This window comes from Ochotona curzoniae, unplaced genomic scaffold, assembly GCF_017591425.1.
Source record: "Ochotona curzoniae isolate NIBS_2020 unplaced genomic scaffold, NIBS_Ocur_1.0 contig_3643, whole genome shotgun sequence".
Classification (NCBI taxonomy): Eukaryota; Metazoa; Chordata; class Mammalia; order Lagomorpha; family Ochotonidae; genus Ochotona; species Ochotona curzoniae.
The window spans coordinates 1184473-1202953 of NW_024465933.1; the positions used below are offsets into that span (position 1 = coordinate 1184473).

General features: G+C 37.9%; 1 protein-coding gene across 2 annotated transcripts; it reads right to left on the reverse strand.

Moving 5' to 3' along the window:
- Positions 1 to 3179: 3179 nt before the first annotated feature.
- Positions 3180 to 8546, reverse strand: SCG2 (secretogranin II). 2 transcript variants are annotated; one of them, XM_040982788.1, is made up of 3 exons: positions 8419 to 8546; positions 4570 to 5536; positions 3180 to 4449 (listed from the first exon to the last, which is right to left on the reverse strand). In XM_040982788.1, the coding sequence occupies exons 2-3, from the start codon at positions 5520 to 5522 to the stop codon at positions 3663 to 3665; spliced, it is 1740 nt and encodes a 579-aa protein (XP_040838722.1). In that variant the 5' UTR covers positions 5523 to 5536; positions 8419 to 8546; the 3' UTR covers positions 3180 to 3662. The 2 variants fall into 2 exon arrangements, with proteins under 2 accessions (XP_040838722.1, XP_040838721.1); XM_040982787.1 differs by having other exon boundaries at positions 3180 to 5536.
- Between the last annotated feature and the right edge of the window lie 9935 nt (positions 8547 to 18481).

The window sequence follows — 18481 nt, forward strand, 5'->3', positions numbered from 1 at the left end:
GTTAACGGAGGTATTTGAGTTTCAAACTTATTGCACATATGCTTGTGGCAACATGAAAAACTCAGTGAAAAAGTTACTGAAATCTGCATCAAGGATTTTTATTTCCCACATTAATTTGATCCTGTGAAAATTTAAAATGAGTTCTATCAAATCTGTACTGATATCAAAATTGTTATGATAACATAACCAATACATTTGAATTGTCTACTTATCAAGTATCTTTATCTTTTAACAAGCACTTACATTACTTCACTGTTCCACTTCAAAGTCAGCCTCAATTCTATTTTTTATCTCTCCCATCCTTCATCCCCTCATTCCACTTCATTCCACAACATCATTACCAGGACACTAAAAGACGAGTGTGATTAATGAGCAAAAAAAATTAGGATATTGTCCATTGATAATGAATCAAATAGGATAAGGACATGGGGGTTGAACATCCAGCTTCATAGTATGTGGGACATTTTCTTTTGAAAACATTTCTGCAGAGGGGTAGGAATTAAAGTCTGATTGAAAGAGATCTGGGAATACAAAAGGAGAATCTGCAGAAGTAGTGTTGACTCTTTAGAGGAATTTTTGTGTAAGAGGAAGAGACATGGAGCAGTAGATATATGGGAAATGGTGGAGGGGGGTTCTGCTTACTCGTTCAGTGGTTTCACGGATAACACAGCAGAGTATTTTTGATAGGAACGAGTCAATGAACAGTGGCAAGTTGGTTCAACAAAGAGAGATGAAGACTGCTGAAAACATCCTTAGATTAGCAAGAGAGCAGGATAGAGTGCATGCATGGGTTGATAAAGGTTGAAGCTCACACCCATTACTCAAATGCATAACAGGAAAGCAAGGCTTAGATCATCACCAACGCACATGGGTGGGTTAAGTGAGGACAAGAATCTGTAAATATTCTCATGTTTTTCAGTAGAACAAGGAACCAGATAATTATCTGAAAGCAGTGGTGATGGAGACACAGTTGGACGTTTTTGAACAGAGGATAAAGTATGATATAATTGTAGGAGGATGAAGAAATTGAATGGTAGTCCTGTATCCTGGGGCAGTTTAGGACATGGAGCACAAATTTCGAGAAAATCATACAGAATATGTATTTGTGTTCCCCCTGTTGTGTTGAGTTGTGGTGGAAAAACTGTAAGTGAGTGGATGATTGGAATTCACTATAGTTATTCAGCAAAGAGAAACATGAGACACAGATGAGTTAGAAATGTGTATAAGGGAGTGAGTACAGTAACAATGAAATTTATGCTTGATAAGGTACAGAATAAAGTAGGTGAGAGGAAGTGGGCAGTTGCCAGTATATATGGATTTTATTTTTCTGGTCGGTAGAGGGATTATTGGAACTGAAGTGCTATAGCAAGTACCCAGGGATTTAGAATTTAATTTGTTAACATGAAATGCCTAGAACTGAGATTTCGAACAGGATGTAACTGATGAGTCACGTGTCTGAGTCCTTGATATCTACATGGAAGATCACGATGGAATTACCCAAACTCTAACCCTAACCCTAACCTGGCCACAGCCTGGCCCACACTGGCTGTTTTCATTATTTGAGAACTGAACAGCAAAGCAGGATCTCTCTGTTCCTATCTCTTTCTTTGTGTCACTCTGGTGTACTGGAGCTTGAGCCACAAACAAAAACAAAACAACAAAAAGCACCTGAAAATCCTTAATCTCTCTCATTTGAAGGAATCTCATTTTTGACCCTGGGCCACCCCTCTCATGTAACGCCATGCATGGAAGAGTTAGAAGTGTGTTAAAGCTCCACTACACAAGCTCCCCTCCAGTACTAAGCAGCTACAGATACGCAGTTTATTTCATCTCTTTGGGTTTCCAAAGACATAAACAGCTTCTATTTCAGAGGGCTACGTGGAAGGTTAGTGTGATAATCCAGGGGAAAAACCCCTTCTGTTTAGCAGACATTATGTAATGTTCAATTCAGAGGACTGCCTTATGAAAGTATTTCAAAGTAAAGACCACATTTTAGAAAAGCAATATAATCAGATCTAAGATCACTTCCACCTGCAGCTTCAAAATTTCACAAAATTCAATTAATATTGTGCAGAAAAACAATCTTAGAAACATCAAAAAATAAGAAAACCCACATAGTGACCTCTTCAATGCACCCAGGTTCTCCTACTGACTTGTAATAATTCAGTAATCGATGCACACACACACACACACACACACACACACGTGCACACTTATACACTCTTACACACATATGTATTCTCTTTTAAAATGGTGCATCAAGAGATCTCATGAGCTTCTCCCCATGCTGCCTCCAAGACCCCCTTCTTAAGCAAAAAGAGTATGTTATCATGCAGAAGCAACATAATGATTTTGGCAGCTCCAATGCTGATTTTGAGAAATTTATTTAATTTTTTTCTTTCTGAGTTTTATTTTCCTTTATTAAAAAGGTGGAAAGATACCTTCCACAGTGTTGTGGTGTGGATTAAATTAGGAAATATGTAAGTAAGTAAAGCACTTGATGAACAGTAAATACCTAATAGATGGCTACTGTTTACTTTCTGATTCATTTACGACCATTATTGCTTAGTTGCTCTGTGTATTTTTAATGCTGATGTTTAAGCCATTGTCTTCCTGTTAGGTGACACACAAAGTAGCGATCGCACTCCTCCTAGAGCAGGGAATGGGGTAGCTGACCTCTTTCCACTGTGACGATGCCCATTCACTTTCAAAACAATTAGTCTGAGAGTCCTTTGGCCTCTCTTCAATAACACTGAAAAGGCTGCAACTCTAACTTAGGGGGACCAGGGTGATTGGGGAACAGGAGGTTGTTTCTAGTGTATAGTCATTTCTGATTGTCACGTGTGCAACTCTTCTCTTTCTTTTTGTATTTTAATGCAGCCTACCAGTGTGACAGTGTCTTTCTACAAAGACATTTCTATAAGGAAAACAAGGGTGAAAGATATAAACTTTGCTCCAAAAGCCATATTCTATAAATCATATGCATGAGAAATGCTATGGGCAAACATAAGCTGCAGGCTGCTGGAGGTGTCGTAAAGCACAGGGGCCAATCGCGTAGCTGAAGCTCTTTAGTTCTTACCTGGATTGGCTGTAGAAGTTAAAAAAATATTTTCTCTGGCTCTATACTGTTCACTCTATAATCATTTGCCTGACTTTCCAGAATGAAGAGTCCAAAGGTGTCCAGAAATAACATTTATTAATCAACAATAAAACACACGATAGAAAAGGCCTTATAAATAAAACTATATATTTAATAATGCTTTATTTCTTATGCTCCAGTATGCCACAAAACACTACAGACAGTAACAAAATAATTCAATAAATATTAAAAACTTTCAAGAGAATTATAGGACATTCTTTATCATACAAGATCATCAACAATGCCACAACCATTAGACACAATATTAAATACTATCATATATATCTTTCTTGATAAGGGACATAATAATTTTTTATCCATAATCACAACATTTACACATATCCATACATAAGAGAACAGCTCAGAGTAAGTAGAGCAGATTCCCCAGTGACTGGAGTCACCTGCCTGTATGCCATTGAAAGATACTACAGTGTTAACAGGATAGAAGTCAACACACTAAAGAGAAACAGTGGGGTCGGCTTGGGATGGGAGGAAAGCAAGTAGGACCATCGATTAGAGCAGCTTACATATTTTCCATTGCTCTTTTGGCAATATGCTCCTTTCCCTTCTCTACCTTTTCTTGGTTGAGGTATTCCAGCACTTTCATTAACAGATCTTCATCCGAGTACTGTCTAGTTGAAGTATCATCATTCTTCGGGGGCCCTGCAGGGAACCGTTTACTAGCGGGAGTCACTTTGTCAGTCTCCTGAGAGCTGCCTTGATTCAAACGCTCCTTTACGGCCTGCTCAGTGAGATCCTCTTCTTGGACGTCACCTTCAGATGAACCTTGATTGGCAACTCGCTTCATCTGGTTGGAATTCATGATCTCGGGGTATTTAACCAGCATCCTGGCCAAGTACTCTCCTAAATCTTGATCCTTGTCATTCAGATTCTCATAAGCCACTTGTCTGTTTTCAGCATCTGGCCCCCAGGCAGACTTGGGAGGCAGATTCATTCTAGACCTTCCAAAACCATAGGGAAGCCTCTGCAACAACTGCTCTCGATTATACTGATTGGGAAAATAAGGAGTTTTCTGATTTGCTGCACCCTCCATGCCTAGAAGATTTAAAATGTCCTCAACGCTGAGCCCATCTGGCAGGCCATCGGTCATAGCATGACCAGGTGCTTTGGGGTAGCCACTCTTAGAAAGCATCTGACTTTGGAACACATCTGGACGATCTAAGTCAGCCTCCGAGATGTCATCCAAGTCCACAGGTAGGTCAAGATCCTGCTCCTGTTCCACCAACCCACTTGGCTTTTCCCAACTTTTGAGCATATCAATTAAGTCCTCAGGGGGTATCTGCAAATTCCTAGAGATTTCAATCAACTGATAAATAGACTGCGAATCAAGGGGTTTCTCGAAAAGCCTGATTGCCCTCTCCCCATTCTGCCCATTCTGGGCCCTCCCACCCCTAGCAGCAGTCACTAACCTTCTCAGATAGGCCATCACTTTGGACACATCTTCTGAGAGCTGCTCTTTCGCTTCTTTATGGAGATCCTCGTCCTGGAGCCCCAGGGGCACGGAACGTTTCATCTCATCATTGATTTGTTCATCTTTTTCCGTGTTCTCTTTGTTGTCCCTCACTTCTTCCTGGATTCGACTCTCCATTTTCTCCTCTACGGGGCTCCAATCTTCTCCCCCAACCACATCTTCATAGGCAATGTTGTTGGCCTTATAGATGTCATCGTCGTCATCTGTGTAAAGTTTCTGATCCTCATCAACTCTCTCACGCTTCTGGCTGTTAGGTCCTGTCAGTTTCCCCAACTCTTGGAAGACAGACTCCAGCGTGGCAAGACTCTGAGGCGTGTACTGTTCCTCTACTATTTCATTTGTGCGCTTGAAGGGGTTGTCCCTGGAATTCTCTTCATACATGGGAGGGAATCGCATATGCGTGAGCTTCCTCTCTGGCCACTGTTGTGTCTCATAATCGTCAGGCATGTCCGCTAGAAAGTTCTTGTCTGAATTCAGGGCATAAAGCTTGTTTTCTTTTGGGGCTGGCTGGGGCTCACTTTCAGCCTGTCTCAACGCTTCCAGTATGATCCTCATCCACTCATCTTCACTCAGTGAATCCTTGGAGCTTTCTGGGAAGTGACTTTCATCACCATTTTCTTTGGGCTGCAGGAGAGCGGGAATACCTTGGTACGGGTTGTAATCTGGGCTGCTTTCTTCTTTGTGAGCTTGTTGCCGGAGTTTCTCTATGTACTCTAAAGCCCTGATCATTTCTGGACTGGGAAACCTTTGGTTGTTTTCCAAACGGAAGTCTGGTTCTTTCTGAGGCAGCTGGTTTCGTTGAAATGACGCTGCGTCGGCTCCAGAGATGAGGAAAATGAGAAACACAAGAGACAGAGCTGCTGCCCGCCTGTGGATCTTGGCTTCAGCCATGTTCTAAAGGTGTCCTTAAAGCACAGAAAACATGAGTTAACAGAAACGAAGCTGACATGATGACTCTATAACAAAGGAGAAATTTAACCACTGGGAGGAAAAAGCACAGCAGAGGTAATTTACATGAAACCTAGGAGAGCTCTTAATATCCGTGAATAATTACTACATAATCCCCACAGCTAACCACAAAATTACATTCTTGCATAAAGCTTGCACAGCATTCTCTTTCTTAAAATAACAATAAAAGCACTCAAAATAAAAACATTAATCACCTAGAAAACTTGTAGTTTGAGTTTTAGCACATGCTGTTTCTTTTTAACAAAGGTAAAAAGACTTGCCAAGATGAATTTGAGTTGTCTTACACTGCATTATTGCTGAAATCACTAACAACATAATTTGTTGCCTTAATTTAAAACACACACACACACACACACACACACACACACACATGCATAAACACCAATGTTTTTAAGGTTGTGTCAACAAACATTTGTTTTGTTTCCTGAATTATCCATTTAATCTTGTTGGGGAAGCACAGCCATCATGATATTCCTACATATGATGCTATAACAACATGCAACAGGCATGCCAATCATACTTGATTACATCATAGTTGATTTCTAGTCACACAGATTTTTCCAAAAACAAATTTTTGTCTCTCTGATATGAAATGCAACAATTAATAACCTCCAAAATCCTACCTAGTTAGATAAGCCAGTGAAGATTCTTCCTGAATCAGCCTTGGTAAAACAATAAACCAACTGTTTTAAAATCTCTGTGTTCCATATTATTTTTATGGTTTTATTATGACTGTCACACAAAATGCAGTGGTGGTTGTATCTCTCATCAGTGCTCATGAGTTTATAGTAAATAATTATAGATGCTACAGAGAACATAAGTTTACTTAACTGGTCTATTTCCAAACTTGTCCAAATTCAGTCTGTCTTGTGTCTGTGTCTATTTTTGTATGGACCTGTGAAATCTTCAATGACTCATACTGTTAGAAAAGCTTAAAATAACCACTGTATAATTTTCAGTTCAGATAAACACAATGTGCTGAACTCTTCCCACTAAAAATCTCCATTCATTTTTTTCTACAATGTTTTAATATCTCACACATAAACTAGCAAGGCAAGTTTTATGTGTCTTATATTTAGCATTGCTGACATTGAAAAAATATTTCATGTTTGTAATTGTGTTGTAAATAAAATAAATGTTAGGTTTACAGCTTTATTAATGATATGTTTACAGAAACACGCTTTTGTGATAGATTAAGTTAAATAATGTGATTACAATTTTCTGTTAGCTTAGATGTCAACTGTAGAAAATAGTCTGCACTAGATTATATAGGTGATTAAGTGATATTTCCAGTTTTCAAAGTTTAAAATGATTGCGTTAGTAGAAAGTAGCTTAATATGGATACATGTGTTTATTTAAGATCTTTCCATTAACTAGATTTATTTAGTGAAAAAGAAATCAAAATATGTTTCAGAAGATATCCCCAATATATTTTCTTTTAATAACTATTTGGTATAAACAAATTGATTAACAGAACTCTTGGTTTAAATAAAAGTTCATTTTATGTTTTTGTCTTATTTCAGGAATTATTTAGTTTTGATAAACAATTTTCAACATGGATATTTGAAGTCATCATCTTAAAAATCTTACTGAAGTTGTTTCTTTTAAAATCATTTTCTTGAAGCATTTTTAACATTTGGGTTCTCTTTAAAGCCATCACCTTGGAGGTGGGCTTTGGTGTGGCATCAAGACAGCACATTAAGTGAGGCTGCTTTAAACCACAGCAAAACAACACAAGCTATCCCTTTGTCATTTGTTCAGGGTCACTTTAGATGACATGGGAAACTGGCTTAGAGTAAGACTCAGAAAAACATTATTTCTTAACATGTTGCAGCTCTTTTAAGTAATTATGATAGGTCCAGCAGCTCTAATACCTTAGAAAGGCTTCAATTTAAAATTCCATTTTCTGAAATGCAAAAGACGAAAACAATGCTTCTCCTTTTGAAACTATCATGGTCAAACCTCTTAAGTGAAAATGTTTTTTCCATTGACATCAAACTGGAACATTGGCATCTAATGCAGTCATTGAGAAATTTGGCTTTTTTTTAAAGAAACGTGTTTCTCAGTCATAGTCTTTAGCAAAATCTTGGAAATCTCCTCTAATCAAAAATATTAATAACTGTAATAACCTATGTGGCTAGGAATTCTTGTATTCCATAATCAAAATTATGCAGATCATAATCATATACAACCCATAACCCAAGACAATATTTCATTCTGGAAGTAGGAAGAAGGCTTGTTCAAGTTCATTCCAGACTGTTTTCCTAGGTCTACAATTAGCACATCATAATGTAAAACATTTCATTGTATATCAGTTCAGAAAATTATTACATACAGGTAGTTAATTTGGAGTTCTTACAAGGCAAATATGAGAGAAAAGAAAAAGCTGGTTCCAAAACTGGTTGGCTGTGTGACTAATGTGTTTAACAGCATTTGAATCATTGGAAACCTACTGACAGGAATATTAACCAGATGAATTACATCCCTGGCTTTGGGTTTTGCTCTTAGAAGAAACAAAACATTAAGAAACAAAATAGCACCTTTGCTTAACTTTACATTTATTATATGTATTTACTTAACTTTTTTACTCTTCTTCCGTGTGGCTGCCTAATAATGTCCTAGTTGATAAACACCCAATAGCAACTAACATAAAGCACAGATTCAATGTTGCACTGGCTAACAAGCAGCAGGTAGTCATTCAGTTATGCCAGCGATATAAGCTTATCAAACAGCAATTTTCCTCTTCCTCAGCCAAGAATTAAAGAAAGAACACACAATTGAGAACTTTCCAGTAAGTCGAAGACAAAAGCCCACTTACCTGGATCTTGGGTTGCAGAGGAGGTCTCCAGGATGCTCTGGTCCGTGGCGTGAGCGTCCTGGGCCGCTTCAGCACCCGGACAGCTCCCGGGCTTATAGCCGGCGCCTCGCCTGGCTCCGCACTGCCACACTGACGTCACCGCCTCAAACCCCAGCAGAGGATCCCAGGGAGAAATAATCACTGGATAGATTTTTTTGAAAACGCTGCATACTTACGCCACCTGTCTTTTTCTGGCAAAAATTGCAGTTTTCTTTCATCCAAACCTTTTTTTGAGGCTTGAAATAAAATGTTCGCCATAATTTCCCATAAAAAGAAGGCTGTCGGAGGAACATGCCTAATTGTAAAGCGTATCTCATGGGTGTTGTGCTACCTTGTCATGAAGATTTCTCATCGCCACCATTGCGATAGGAAAGTTTTGTAGACAGGGTTTATTTTGTCTTCATCGCCTCCAAGGAAATGATGTTATCATTTCTGGTATACCCAAGATGAATACAGGACACAGTACTGATATGAAAGGCTGTATTTCATAATAGTGGCCACAAGCGCCGTTCTTTTCAATAGCATACTTATTTGAATAGAACGCAAAACTGTCTCTGATAGTCAAGTCTATTCGCTTTCATGTCGTTTTTGAAATGGATATTTGTAAGATTTCAAGTTCATTAGTTGCAATTCTGTTGGAATCCCTTGTTAACCTTTACAATATCTAATGTTAGAAAAGTAAGCTCAGAAACTGGGTGTTCATCAAAGTTCTGATAATACTAATTACAAAAAAGCACATCTTTTCTATAAGGAAAATATGACACATATGTAATTAGAGTTCATTCGCAATTCTGAGGAATTTACACTGCAAATATTTTCCTTCTGTAGAACCAAATGAGTGGTTCTATAAATGCGACCAATCCAGGGAATAATATGGTAGTTAACTTCCCACCTCTCAGATTTATAATTCATAATCATGGCTGTGAGTTGCAAGAGAGCCTGATTATATATCTTAATAATTTATGTAGGTCTAAATTTCCAGCTCATTTTTTTAAAGATATGAGTTCTTTATAAAACTGTACATGAAAGCATACTTTAAGTATTCAAATAATCTTGTGATAGAAAGAGATCTTCTGCTAAGTAGATAACTATCAGTTACTAATTTATTCTCCCAGCAGGTTGTCATTCCTACCATAAGACAGATACATTACTAACTGCCAGTGATATGAAAAAAAAAATGATCTTTTTTACTTTAAGAAGCCTCGAGTCTAGTGGGAATGACAAAAAAAAAAAACAACAGGTTATTTTGACACAAATTGAAGAGCACCAAAAAAAGGGGGGGGGGTGAGTGATTCAGGCTATAAATTCTGGAGTGGTCTCAGATCTCAGGTAGCATTTCTCATTACCACATTTTCTTAAATTATTTATAACTGTACTGCATAAATACAGTGTTCTTTAATCCCTTAAGGAAATAGAGAATAGCTAAAAAATCTTACCCAAAAAATACAATCTTGGAAAAGTGGCCCTTGGCTCTCCCTCATTGCGATCCTGATGAAGACTCTGGGTTTTCCTGACTAGATCAGCTTACATGGCCTGCCCTGCAATTCAGAGACTTGGACTGGAGTCATATGGTCAATTAGTCTAATGTTTTTGTTTTTCATAAGGAGTTTTTCAGAGCATGCTTTAAAAAAAAAACTGGATTGAAAATGCCTATGTAACCATGTCCTAACTATCAAACACCATCTTAAAGGCATCAGCTCATTCACTAATATCTAGCTTGTTTTGTAAGACTTGTAAAAAATCTTAACATGTCCTGATTAACCACTCTGCGTCTGACCTAGTTTTCTATCCAGCATGACCAAAGCACCTCATTCAGTATTCTCTATCTCTGACACAGAGCTTCTGAAATGTGGTCTTCAATGTGGAGAAATTAATGGGAGTAACTGGCTTCAAATCCTAGCTCTGCTAATCATGGACCAGGAAATTATGGCCAATGTACTCCTTATCTGATGATTTTTTTCCTTTTATGTTTTTGGTCAAAGTAACCACATTCTAGTTTTGGATCTTTACTGAGACAAATATCATTCACTCGATCGCTACGCAATGGCAGAGATCTGAACTACTCTCTGGGACAGCTCAACTGCAGAGCAAGAATTAACACTAGATCAGTTACGTTGACACTGTAAATCATATCATTATGCCTTCCAAACAAAATGGAAAACCCTATCCACTAGCCTAGTTTTTCAATGTCTTACATTTAGTTTTTTCTCTAAAGTCATTTGTTCTAAGGAGAACTATTTCCCTAGTATAAATCTATTTGGGGAGGAAGTTTAAAAGAAGCAGACCAACTTTTGGTTGACATGAGTTATTTTAAAGAAGATGAAAACATTGTTAGCTTACACATCCTTTAATTGTTGAGACTGAGACAAGATTCATTTTAAACCCTCCTTAAAATTTTTCATTTTCTCTTAGTTCTTGATTGCTAGATACTATTACCTCCAAAACACCAATCTCTACATTACAAACAACTACAAAATAATTATTCATTGTGTATGATAATGGTTTTATAAAAATTGGATTGCATCCTCACCATGGTGCTGTGAAATTCAAGTTACTCACCCAAAATTGAGCTCTAGATAATCAGACCAGACTCATTAGATTTTATGAATGAGCTTCTTTAAATCTTCTTCATTTTGATTTTTGTTATTTAATTTCATGCTTCATTTATATCTTTTTATTGTTCTGTCTTTCATCCAAGCAATCTTCTAATAGTAATCTTTTCAATTGAAAGTTAGATCTCTTCCACTTCTTTGCACTTGTTATTTTGTTTGTTTATTTGTTATGAGAACAATTAAGATCCAATAGAATGAGGTGTCTTATTATCTCCTCTTCCGTCATCTCCTTCCCTGTCTCTAAAATCTCTTGCGAAATAAGATGCCTGTGGAGTGTTCTCGGCTACAGCACCGAGGAGCACCCTCCACCATTCCCCTCATTGTGACCCGTGAGAGCAGGGACTGGATCTTTCCTCGCCCCCTCAAGTCTTCAATCGCTTGTCCTTTCTCATGTTTCATCTGTTTGCCTCCATTTCTTTCCTTTCCTTTCTTTCTTTCATTCTTTTTTCTCTCACTTTTTCTTTCTCTATTTTCTCTCTCTCTTTTTTTTAAAGATTTATTTTTTTATTTTTATTATTGGAAAGGCAGATATACAGAGAGGAGAGACAGAGAGGAAGATCTTCCTTCCGATGATTCACTCCCCAAGTGAGCGCAATGGCCGATACTATGCCGATCCGAAGCCAGGAGCCTCTTCCGGGTCTCCCACATGGGTGCAGGGTCCCAAAGCCTTGGGCCGTCCTCGACTGCTTTCCCAGGCCACAGGCAGGGAGCTGGATGGGAAGCAGGGCTGCCAGGATTAGAACCGGTGCCCATATGGGATCCCAGGCGTGCAAGGCGAGGACCTTAACCACTGCGCCACCACGCCTGGCCCTATTTTTTCTCTCTTTATCTGTTTCTTTCTTTCACTTACCTTTACCTCTTTTTTTGTGCTGCTTCCAGAATAAAGCTCTTTCTTTCTTTATTAACAAATATTCCAGTCATAAGACAGAATGCTTTTTTAAATGTACTATCAAAGAGGAATGTAATAGTTTAGCACTTCCCTACCAAGTTAGTGGAGAATGCATAGATCAGAAACAAGATCCACTCTATTTAATAAAGTAATGGCACAATTTCAAAAAACAAAACACTATCCTGCCATCACTGAACTCTGACACTCTAGAATAGTCCCTTGAATATAATTAATGGCCAAAAATGTATGCTGTTGTAGCTTGTTGAACTAATGCCTGCTCATTTTGAGTGTCAAAGCTTCACATACTTCCTCTTGTAATATTTTTAATCCTTTCAAAGTGTCCTTACGCAAATGAACTGCCTTGATGATTTGTGCTGCAAGCTCTTCTTGTAAATTAAATCTAGTTTTTTTATTAATGAAATGATAAAAATCATCATACATATTTTTTCCACTACAGGAGCACTCTATTATTGTCTTTCTCTTATTTTGTAAATAGGACTTTCCTAGCATTTGAACTAGAATATGGAATTGTACATAGAAAGAAGAATGAACCATTTTCAATTATAATCACAAGCAAAATTTTTTAAAGGTTCTACATTTTATAGTCCAGATGGGATGGGTAACAGTTAAGGCTCCTTCTAATCCTTTGTTTCTTTTCTTTGTATAGTGAAAAACTGTTGTGAAGTTATTTTGTGTTCATCTACAAGGTATTTTAAAAATCTCAAAAACTCTCAGTGAAAACTATGTAAACTGACCGTGGATTCTGGGACCATCTGGTGTTCTGAAGAAGAGTTAGTGCTATTCTCTTCCATCTAACATCATCAATGCTTGGGCATCTGCTCTCTCCTTGGATTTCAAGAGAGATAAGTTTGTGCACTAGAAGTTGATTATGACAGCACTGAATATCTAAGTCTTTCAGGTCCTCTAGTATATTTTCAGCATTTCACATGAAAATATTTGAATAATTGTATTTTCTTTCTGGAAATCAGTCAAATATACTCTTACTCCTCGTTTTATCCAGAATCTCAAAGAAATGTAGAAAAACCTCAAGGTTAAAGTGTAGCGTCCTCTCGGTTCAGTTCAGCGTTCTGTGTCCAGAGCTCCCACTGACTCACCAGATGACATTTTTACAATTCACTTAGCCTTCAATGGGATTGCACAATATGGTCTCTTGGTAAAATGACTCTTTAAGGCAGACACCGGCAGAGCAGTTATGAGGCCACCAAGGATGCCCACATCCCATGTCAGAGTGCCTTCACGCAAGACCTGGCTTCAGCTCCCTGATTCCAGCCTCCTGAGGATGCACACCTGCGAGGCATCAGTTACAAGGACAAGGATCTGAGTCCGTACTCTCCATGTGAGAGACTGGGACTGTTTCCGGCCCCAAGTTTAAGGTGACCAACCACCTGCTTTTACCAGCATTGGGAAGTGAACCAATGCATGCGAGATTCTTGCTCTGTCTCTGCCTTGTCAGTTAAGTAAATAGACTTCTTTCTTTTGAAAAAAAAAAGGCTATGCAATTTCTGAAAGCAGGTCATTATATATATCATATGGGGTGGGGAGCTGAAAAGGGACTCCCCCAAATTTAATCACTATGTATTCCAAAGCATTATGAAAATTGGGATATTCCAAGAATTCACTGTAAGAGAAATTCACTAAAGTCATTACCACATAAGCAGGAATCTACACACACATCAAATCATTGAACTATTTTGACAGTGAAGAAAGGACACAGGATCTGTATGCCACAGATGGAGTGATATAAAGGAAGTGTCAGAGCAGTGATTTTCAAAGTGTGGTGCCAGACCAGCATTATCAGCACTATCAGGATATTTGTAGTCAGTGTCAATTCTTAGACCCATCCCAGAATTGTTCATTTAGCCTTGAATCAAATTAAGATGTAAGTACATTTGACCTTTTGCTGCAGCTTTCCTAGAGCAAATGGGCAGCTTTCCTGGCCCATTATTATTCTTGATATGTAAGTGCTAGGGACAATTGTAAAGAACGTGTCTTCCTCAGCTTGTGAAGATTTTAATTCTTGTAATAATACAGATGGCTTTATCAGAGTACACATCAGTTCACAGATTGCTATAGCTGAAAAGGGATAAAAAATGTCATCAATGCTAACCTGGTCCATTGCTTATATTTACTTTATTACATTTTTGATAAACAGGCTTATAATATATGCTTAAATACCCCAACACACAGCAGCTCATTGCTTCCCAGAGCTGCCTGTTTCATCTTTGGACAACTTGATTCTCAGGTTTTGAACATTATTTTTTCCCCCTGTGTTGGGTTGAAGTATTTGCCCTTACAGCTTCTCTAGATCCTAGCCTTTCTACCCCCAAGGTTTGCAGAACAAATTTCAGTCTTCGTTTTTTTTCTGATCAGAACCATACCTCCCCATCAGCTTGCTTTCCCTCAGTAAAACAGCTCTATTAAATTTTCCTCATGAGTCATGGTGCTGGGCCCCAATCTTAAGCATACCCTGAGGCTTAACTCAATATGAGACTCTAAAATAGCCTCAGACTGCAAGTAGTGATCCTTTGTGCCAGCTCCTCTAACAAGCTCTCTTCATCCCACACTGCCCACTTCCTCCTTCACTCTCTGTTTCAAAGAAAACTCATTTCCCCAAGGGAACCTTCTCTGACTTCTCTGACTCATCTGATACCTTCCAGAATATTCTTTTGGGGAAACACATATCTCACCTAGTTAGCACTTATTACGATAATAATATACCATTTTATTGGTCTGATTCTTAGGCTATTTTTTTCTTTATTGATTTCAGTGTCATTGGAAACTTAAGATCTCAGGCTTACTTTTTCTGTTGGTTTTTCTTTTTTATTGTTATACTCCAAAGGCTTGCCAACCAATATTCAAAAATAACATCTACATACACACAGCAAGACCCAAACTAACTGCATTTTGTCTCAAATTCTTACCTTCTCTCATTGATCTCACATGACCAACACTAATCTCTGATTCTCTGGTTCAATCATGAATTATTATTTTCTCCTCTCACTCCAGCACAATATCATTCTCCAACACCTGTCCCTGCAACTACCACCAACTCTTCCTAGTTGTCCTATTTTGATTCATCCATTTTCAAACTGTTCATATTCCTTTATATTTGGAAATTCAAAAATCTCTTTACAGCCTCCCTATGTCTTCCACTAATCTCTGTTTATACATGTCTTTTTATCCCAGAATGTTATCCATTAGCGCTTAAAGGGAAATAATTTCTACTTCTAATGCAAAATTGCACTCAGGAAATACTGTTGACTAAATGACCAGGATGTTTGATATACAGATCAAGAAGTTAATTTATCGTAATTCTATGTACAAGCCAATCCTTTAAAACGCTGGAGCAATACATTTTCTTTTTTGTTTGTGTAACTACAAAATTGTATTGAGTCCGTTATGGATTAAGGATTGAAAATCAACTCAATTGTGTTCCCAAATGTGTGCTGTATAGGATTTGGGATTTATTCAGATCAGCAATTATTTTATAAGTAAGGACAGGAAGGATTTCAATGGTAATGTCTCTGGCACAGCAGATGAGGAAATGATTTTCAGGTTAAAGGCCATTTCTACATCCTCTAAATCATCCTTTAACCCTGATGATCTTGCACATCAGCAAAACTAGGTCCCATGGACTGAATGCTTCTTTGTTTCCAAGTACTGAGCTAACTGAGAGATGCTTTCTCCACCTTGCCCCTTCTTCCAGATTTACTTCAAGTGTCACTCCTCTCAGATGGTTTTCTGTTGATCCTGCTGCTCTCTGCTCGTCCTGCCCACCACGTATGTAAGGTACCTCCCATTCCTCTCTGACCTTCTTTAGCAACGCTCTCCAGAAGAAATAACACATGCCATAGGAATCATTTTGAATTTTCCAGCAGGCACATTAAAATGTTTTAAATAGTTGGCATGAATAGGCATATACTATGAGACAGTACAGTCAAAACTATCATTACATCAAAATCATCAATAAGTGGAAACACTGAGATTTTTGTATTTTTTTGTACTAAAATCTTTAAAGATCTGGTGTATATTTTCTACATCTAGCATACCTCAATTAGAACTAAAGAAGTTTCAAGCAACCAACTATCTTCTCTTGGACAGCATAGTTTGTTGCTGTTGTTATAGTTCTTTTTTTTTTCTTTCTTTCTTTTTTTGACTTTTCATGATATGGTTCCCTAGGCACAGGAATTCCTCATCCCCCTGTCCCCAACCTCCATATGCTTTTGTGAACACTTACTGTCAACATTTTCCCTCTGTTTGTGATTTGTTGCTTTTCTTCCTTTTGCCTCTCCCTGGATTTTCTGCGCCATCTTCAACTGCACCATCTCCTTGCCCATGAAATTCCTTCCTTCTCCATTATTTTAGATTATTTTTAAAGTTTTAGTTGATGAACAACCTCAATGAAAACATTCTTAATAAGTCCCCATCCCTTGTGTGCAGTTATCCAATTTATTAGAACATAAGCTTTTAACCTAAAGTCCACTGAATCCTTTAAAATTGAATGTCTATGTTTATACATATGTGACAATGTGCCCTCTTTTTTTTTTTTTCTTTTTAGGCAGCTCTAGAGTTACTAACAAATGTCCAACCAAATCTGTCTTCAAAATTCCTATTGCAACTTTTAATGCTAGTCACCAACTGTTTCTGGATGAATGTTGGAATTTTATTTCTGAAATATTATGATCAGGTTGCACCACGTGACAAGTTCTGCAATGAGTTAATGGGGAAGAACCCATCACGGAGATCATGCTTCCTCCTGCTACTGGCTGCTTACCCAAATGGGCCCTAGGTACCACACTGTCCAGAATTGCCTTCCAAATCCTTCATGGAGATATATCCTGAGCAGAAAGCAAAGATGCCTAAGCAATTGATTTTGACAGGCTGTTTATTACCATGTGTAATCTAACATATCCTGACTGATGCAATGGTTGAACTCAATTAGTTTGTAATAGTGCTCTAACATGAATGTCTACGGCCTTACTGCCATAGGATGGCCCAGACAGGAATGGTGAGACCATTCAATAAGAACTATCTGGTCATACTTCCCTTGGGAAGGCAGGATTGAATCCCTCAGAGAAGTCAAAGTTGCTTCGTTCCCAAGGGTATAAAAAACTTTCGCAGCACAATTACAAGTGATAAGCTTGTACAGGTATAGATAGACATGATGTCACTTTAAATTACGCAGTCTGAAATGTATCCCCATACAAGTCTCCTGTTTATATACAAAATAAAATTCCAATTGGGGGCTACCATGTCTTTAATGCTTTGCTAATGCTTGAACATGTTACTTTGGGGGCATTAAGCTATGAGTTTTCTGCAATCTACAGCATCCAACAAGAAATGTAATAACATCTTTTTTATTGAGTTTATTATTTGAATTGCCTTTATACAGGTGATAAAAATAATCAAGACATTGGTGTAAATCTTATTAAAGCTTACTAAAAGATCAACATAGAAAAAATAAGTAAATAGTTATACAAATATTGTTTACTCAATACTATGTCAATTAATTCCATAACATTGTATATTGATGCTGATGTTTTGTTGGGGCTTTTCACTGACCGGAACTTTACTCTGTTAGCTCTACCTTCAGACCAGAGAAGGTCTCCCCAAGAAGCCACTGAACTTATCTGGACAATAAGAGGCTGGACTTTATGCTAGGTATATGCTTGCAATGAAGGAATCTCAACTGAACTTGAACTGTGGTTATGCAGCAAGGTGGAGGAATCCACTATGGAGGGAAGGGTTGTGGAAGGGGTGGGGGGAATCCCAGTATCTATAAAATTGTATCACATAATACAATGTTAATAACAATTAAAACAAATAAATAAAACTTTAAAAAATAAGATATAGATACCAAAATAACATTGTAAAGGATACATCTCTGGATATTTTGTATGACAATGTGGTTCCAGTTTGGGTGGGGTTTAATCCCCACTGTGGGTTTCAGAACTGTTAGTTGTACATTCTGTTTCATTTCCTTTCTTTCTGTTTCCATTAAGCAAAAAAAAAACAACTTAAAAATGCTTTAGTTCCATAGTAAATCTTGCCTCAGAATAGATTCAATACAGAGTAATTATGAACGGTGAGCAGATGTATGCCTCTGTCCAGCTGTGTGACTGTAGGCAACTTCCTCAACCTCCCTGGGCTTTGGTTTCTTTATCTGCCCAATGAGGGTAATATCAGCTGGGCTGAGGACCTAAGAGGCTTTCTGCAAGAATCCAATTATATTACAGCTGTAGGAAAACTCTGGAAAGTGCCAGGCACTCTGCAGTTTACTGAATGATTATTATTCACCACCCCGTCCCTGGGAATTCACTCAAACAGAGCTCACAAGTACCTGAATTTTAAAGTTGTAACCAATCCCCCCCCACACACACACAATTTTTTCCTTATAATGATGTGGTTAGAATTGATTTCTGTAGGCCGTGCAAGGTAAGTCATTTGTAAGCTCCCCACAATTCAAATGAAGAGGAGAAGATCAGGAGCTTGTGTGTGTAAC

Excerpts from the sequence above, each read along its gene's own strand:
- SCG2 (XM_040982787.1), bottom strand. The coding sequence starts at position 5,522 with ATGGCTGAAGCCAAGATCCACAGGCGGGCAGCAGCTCTGTCTCTTGTG.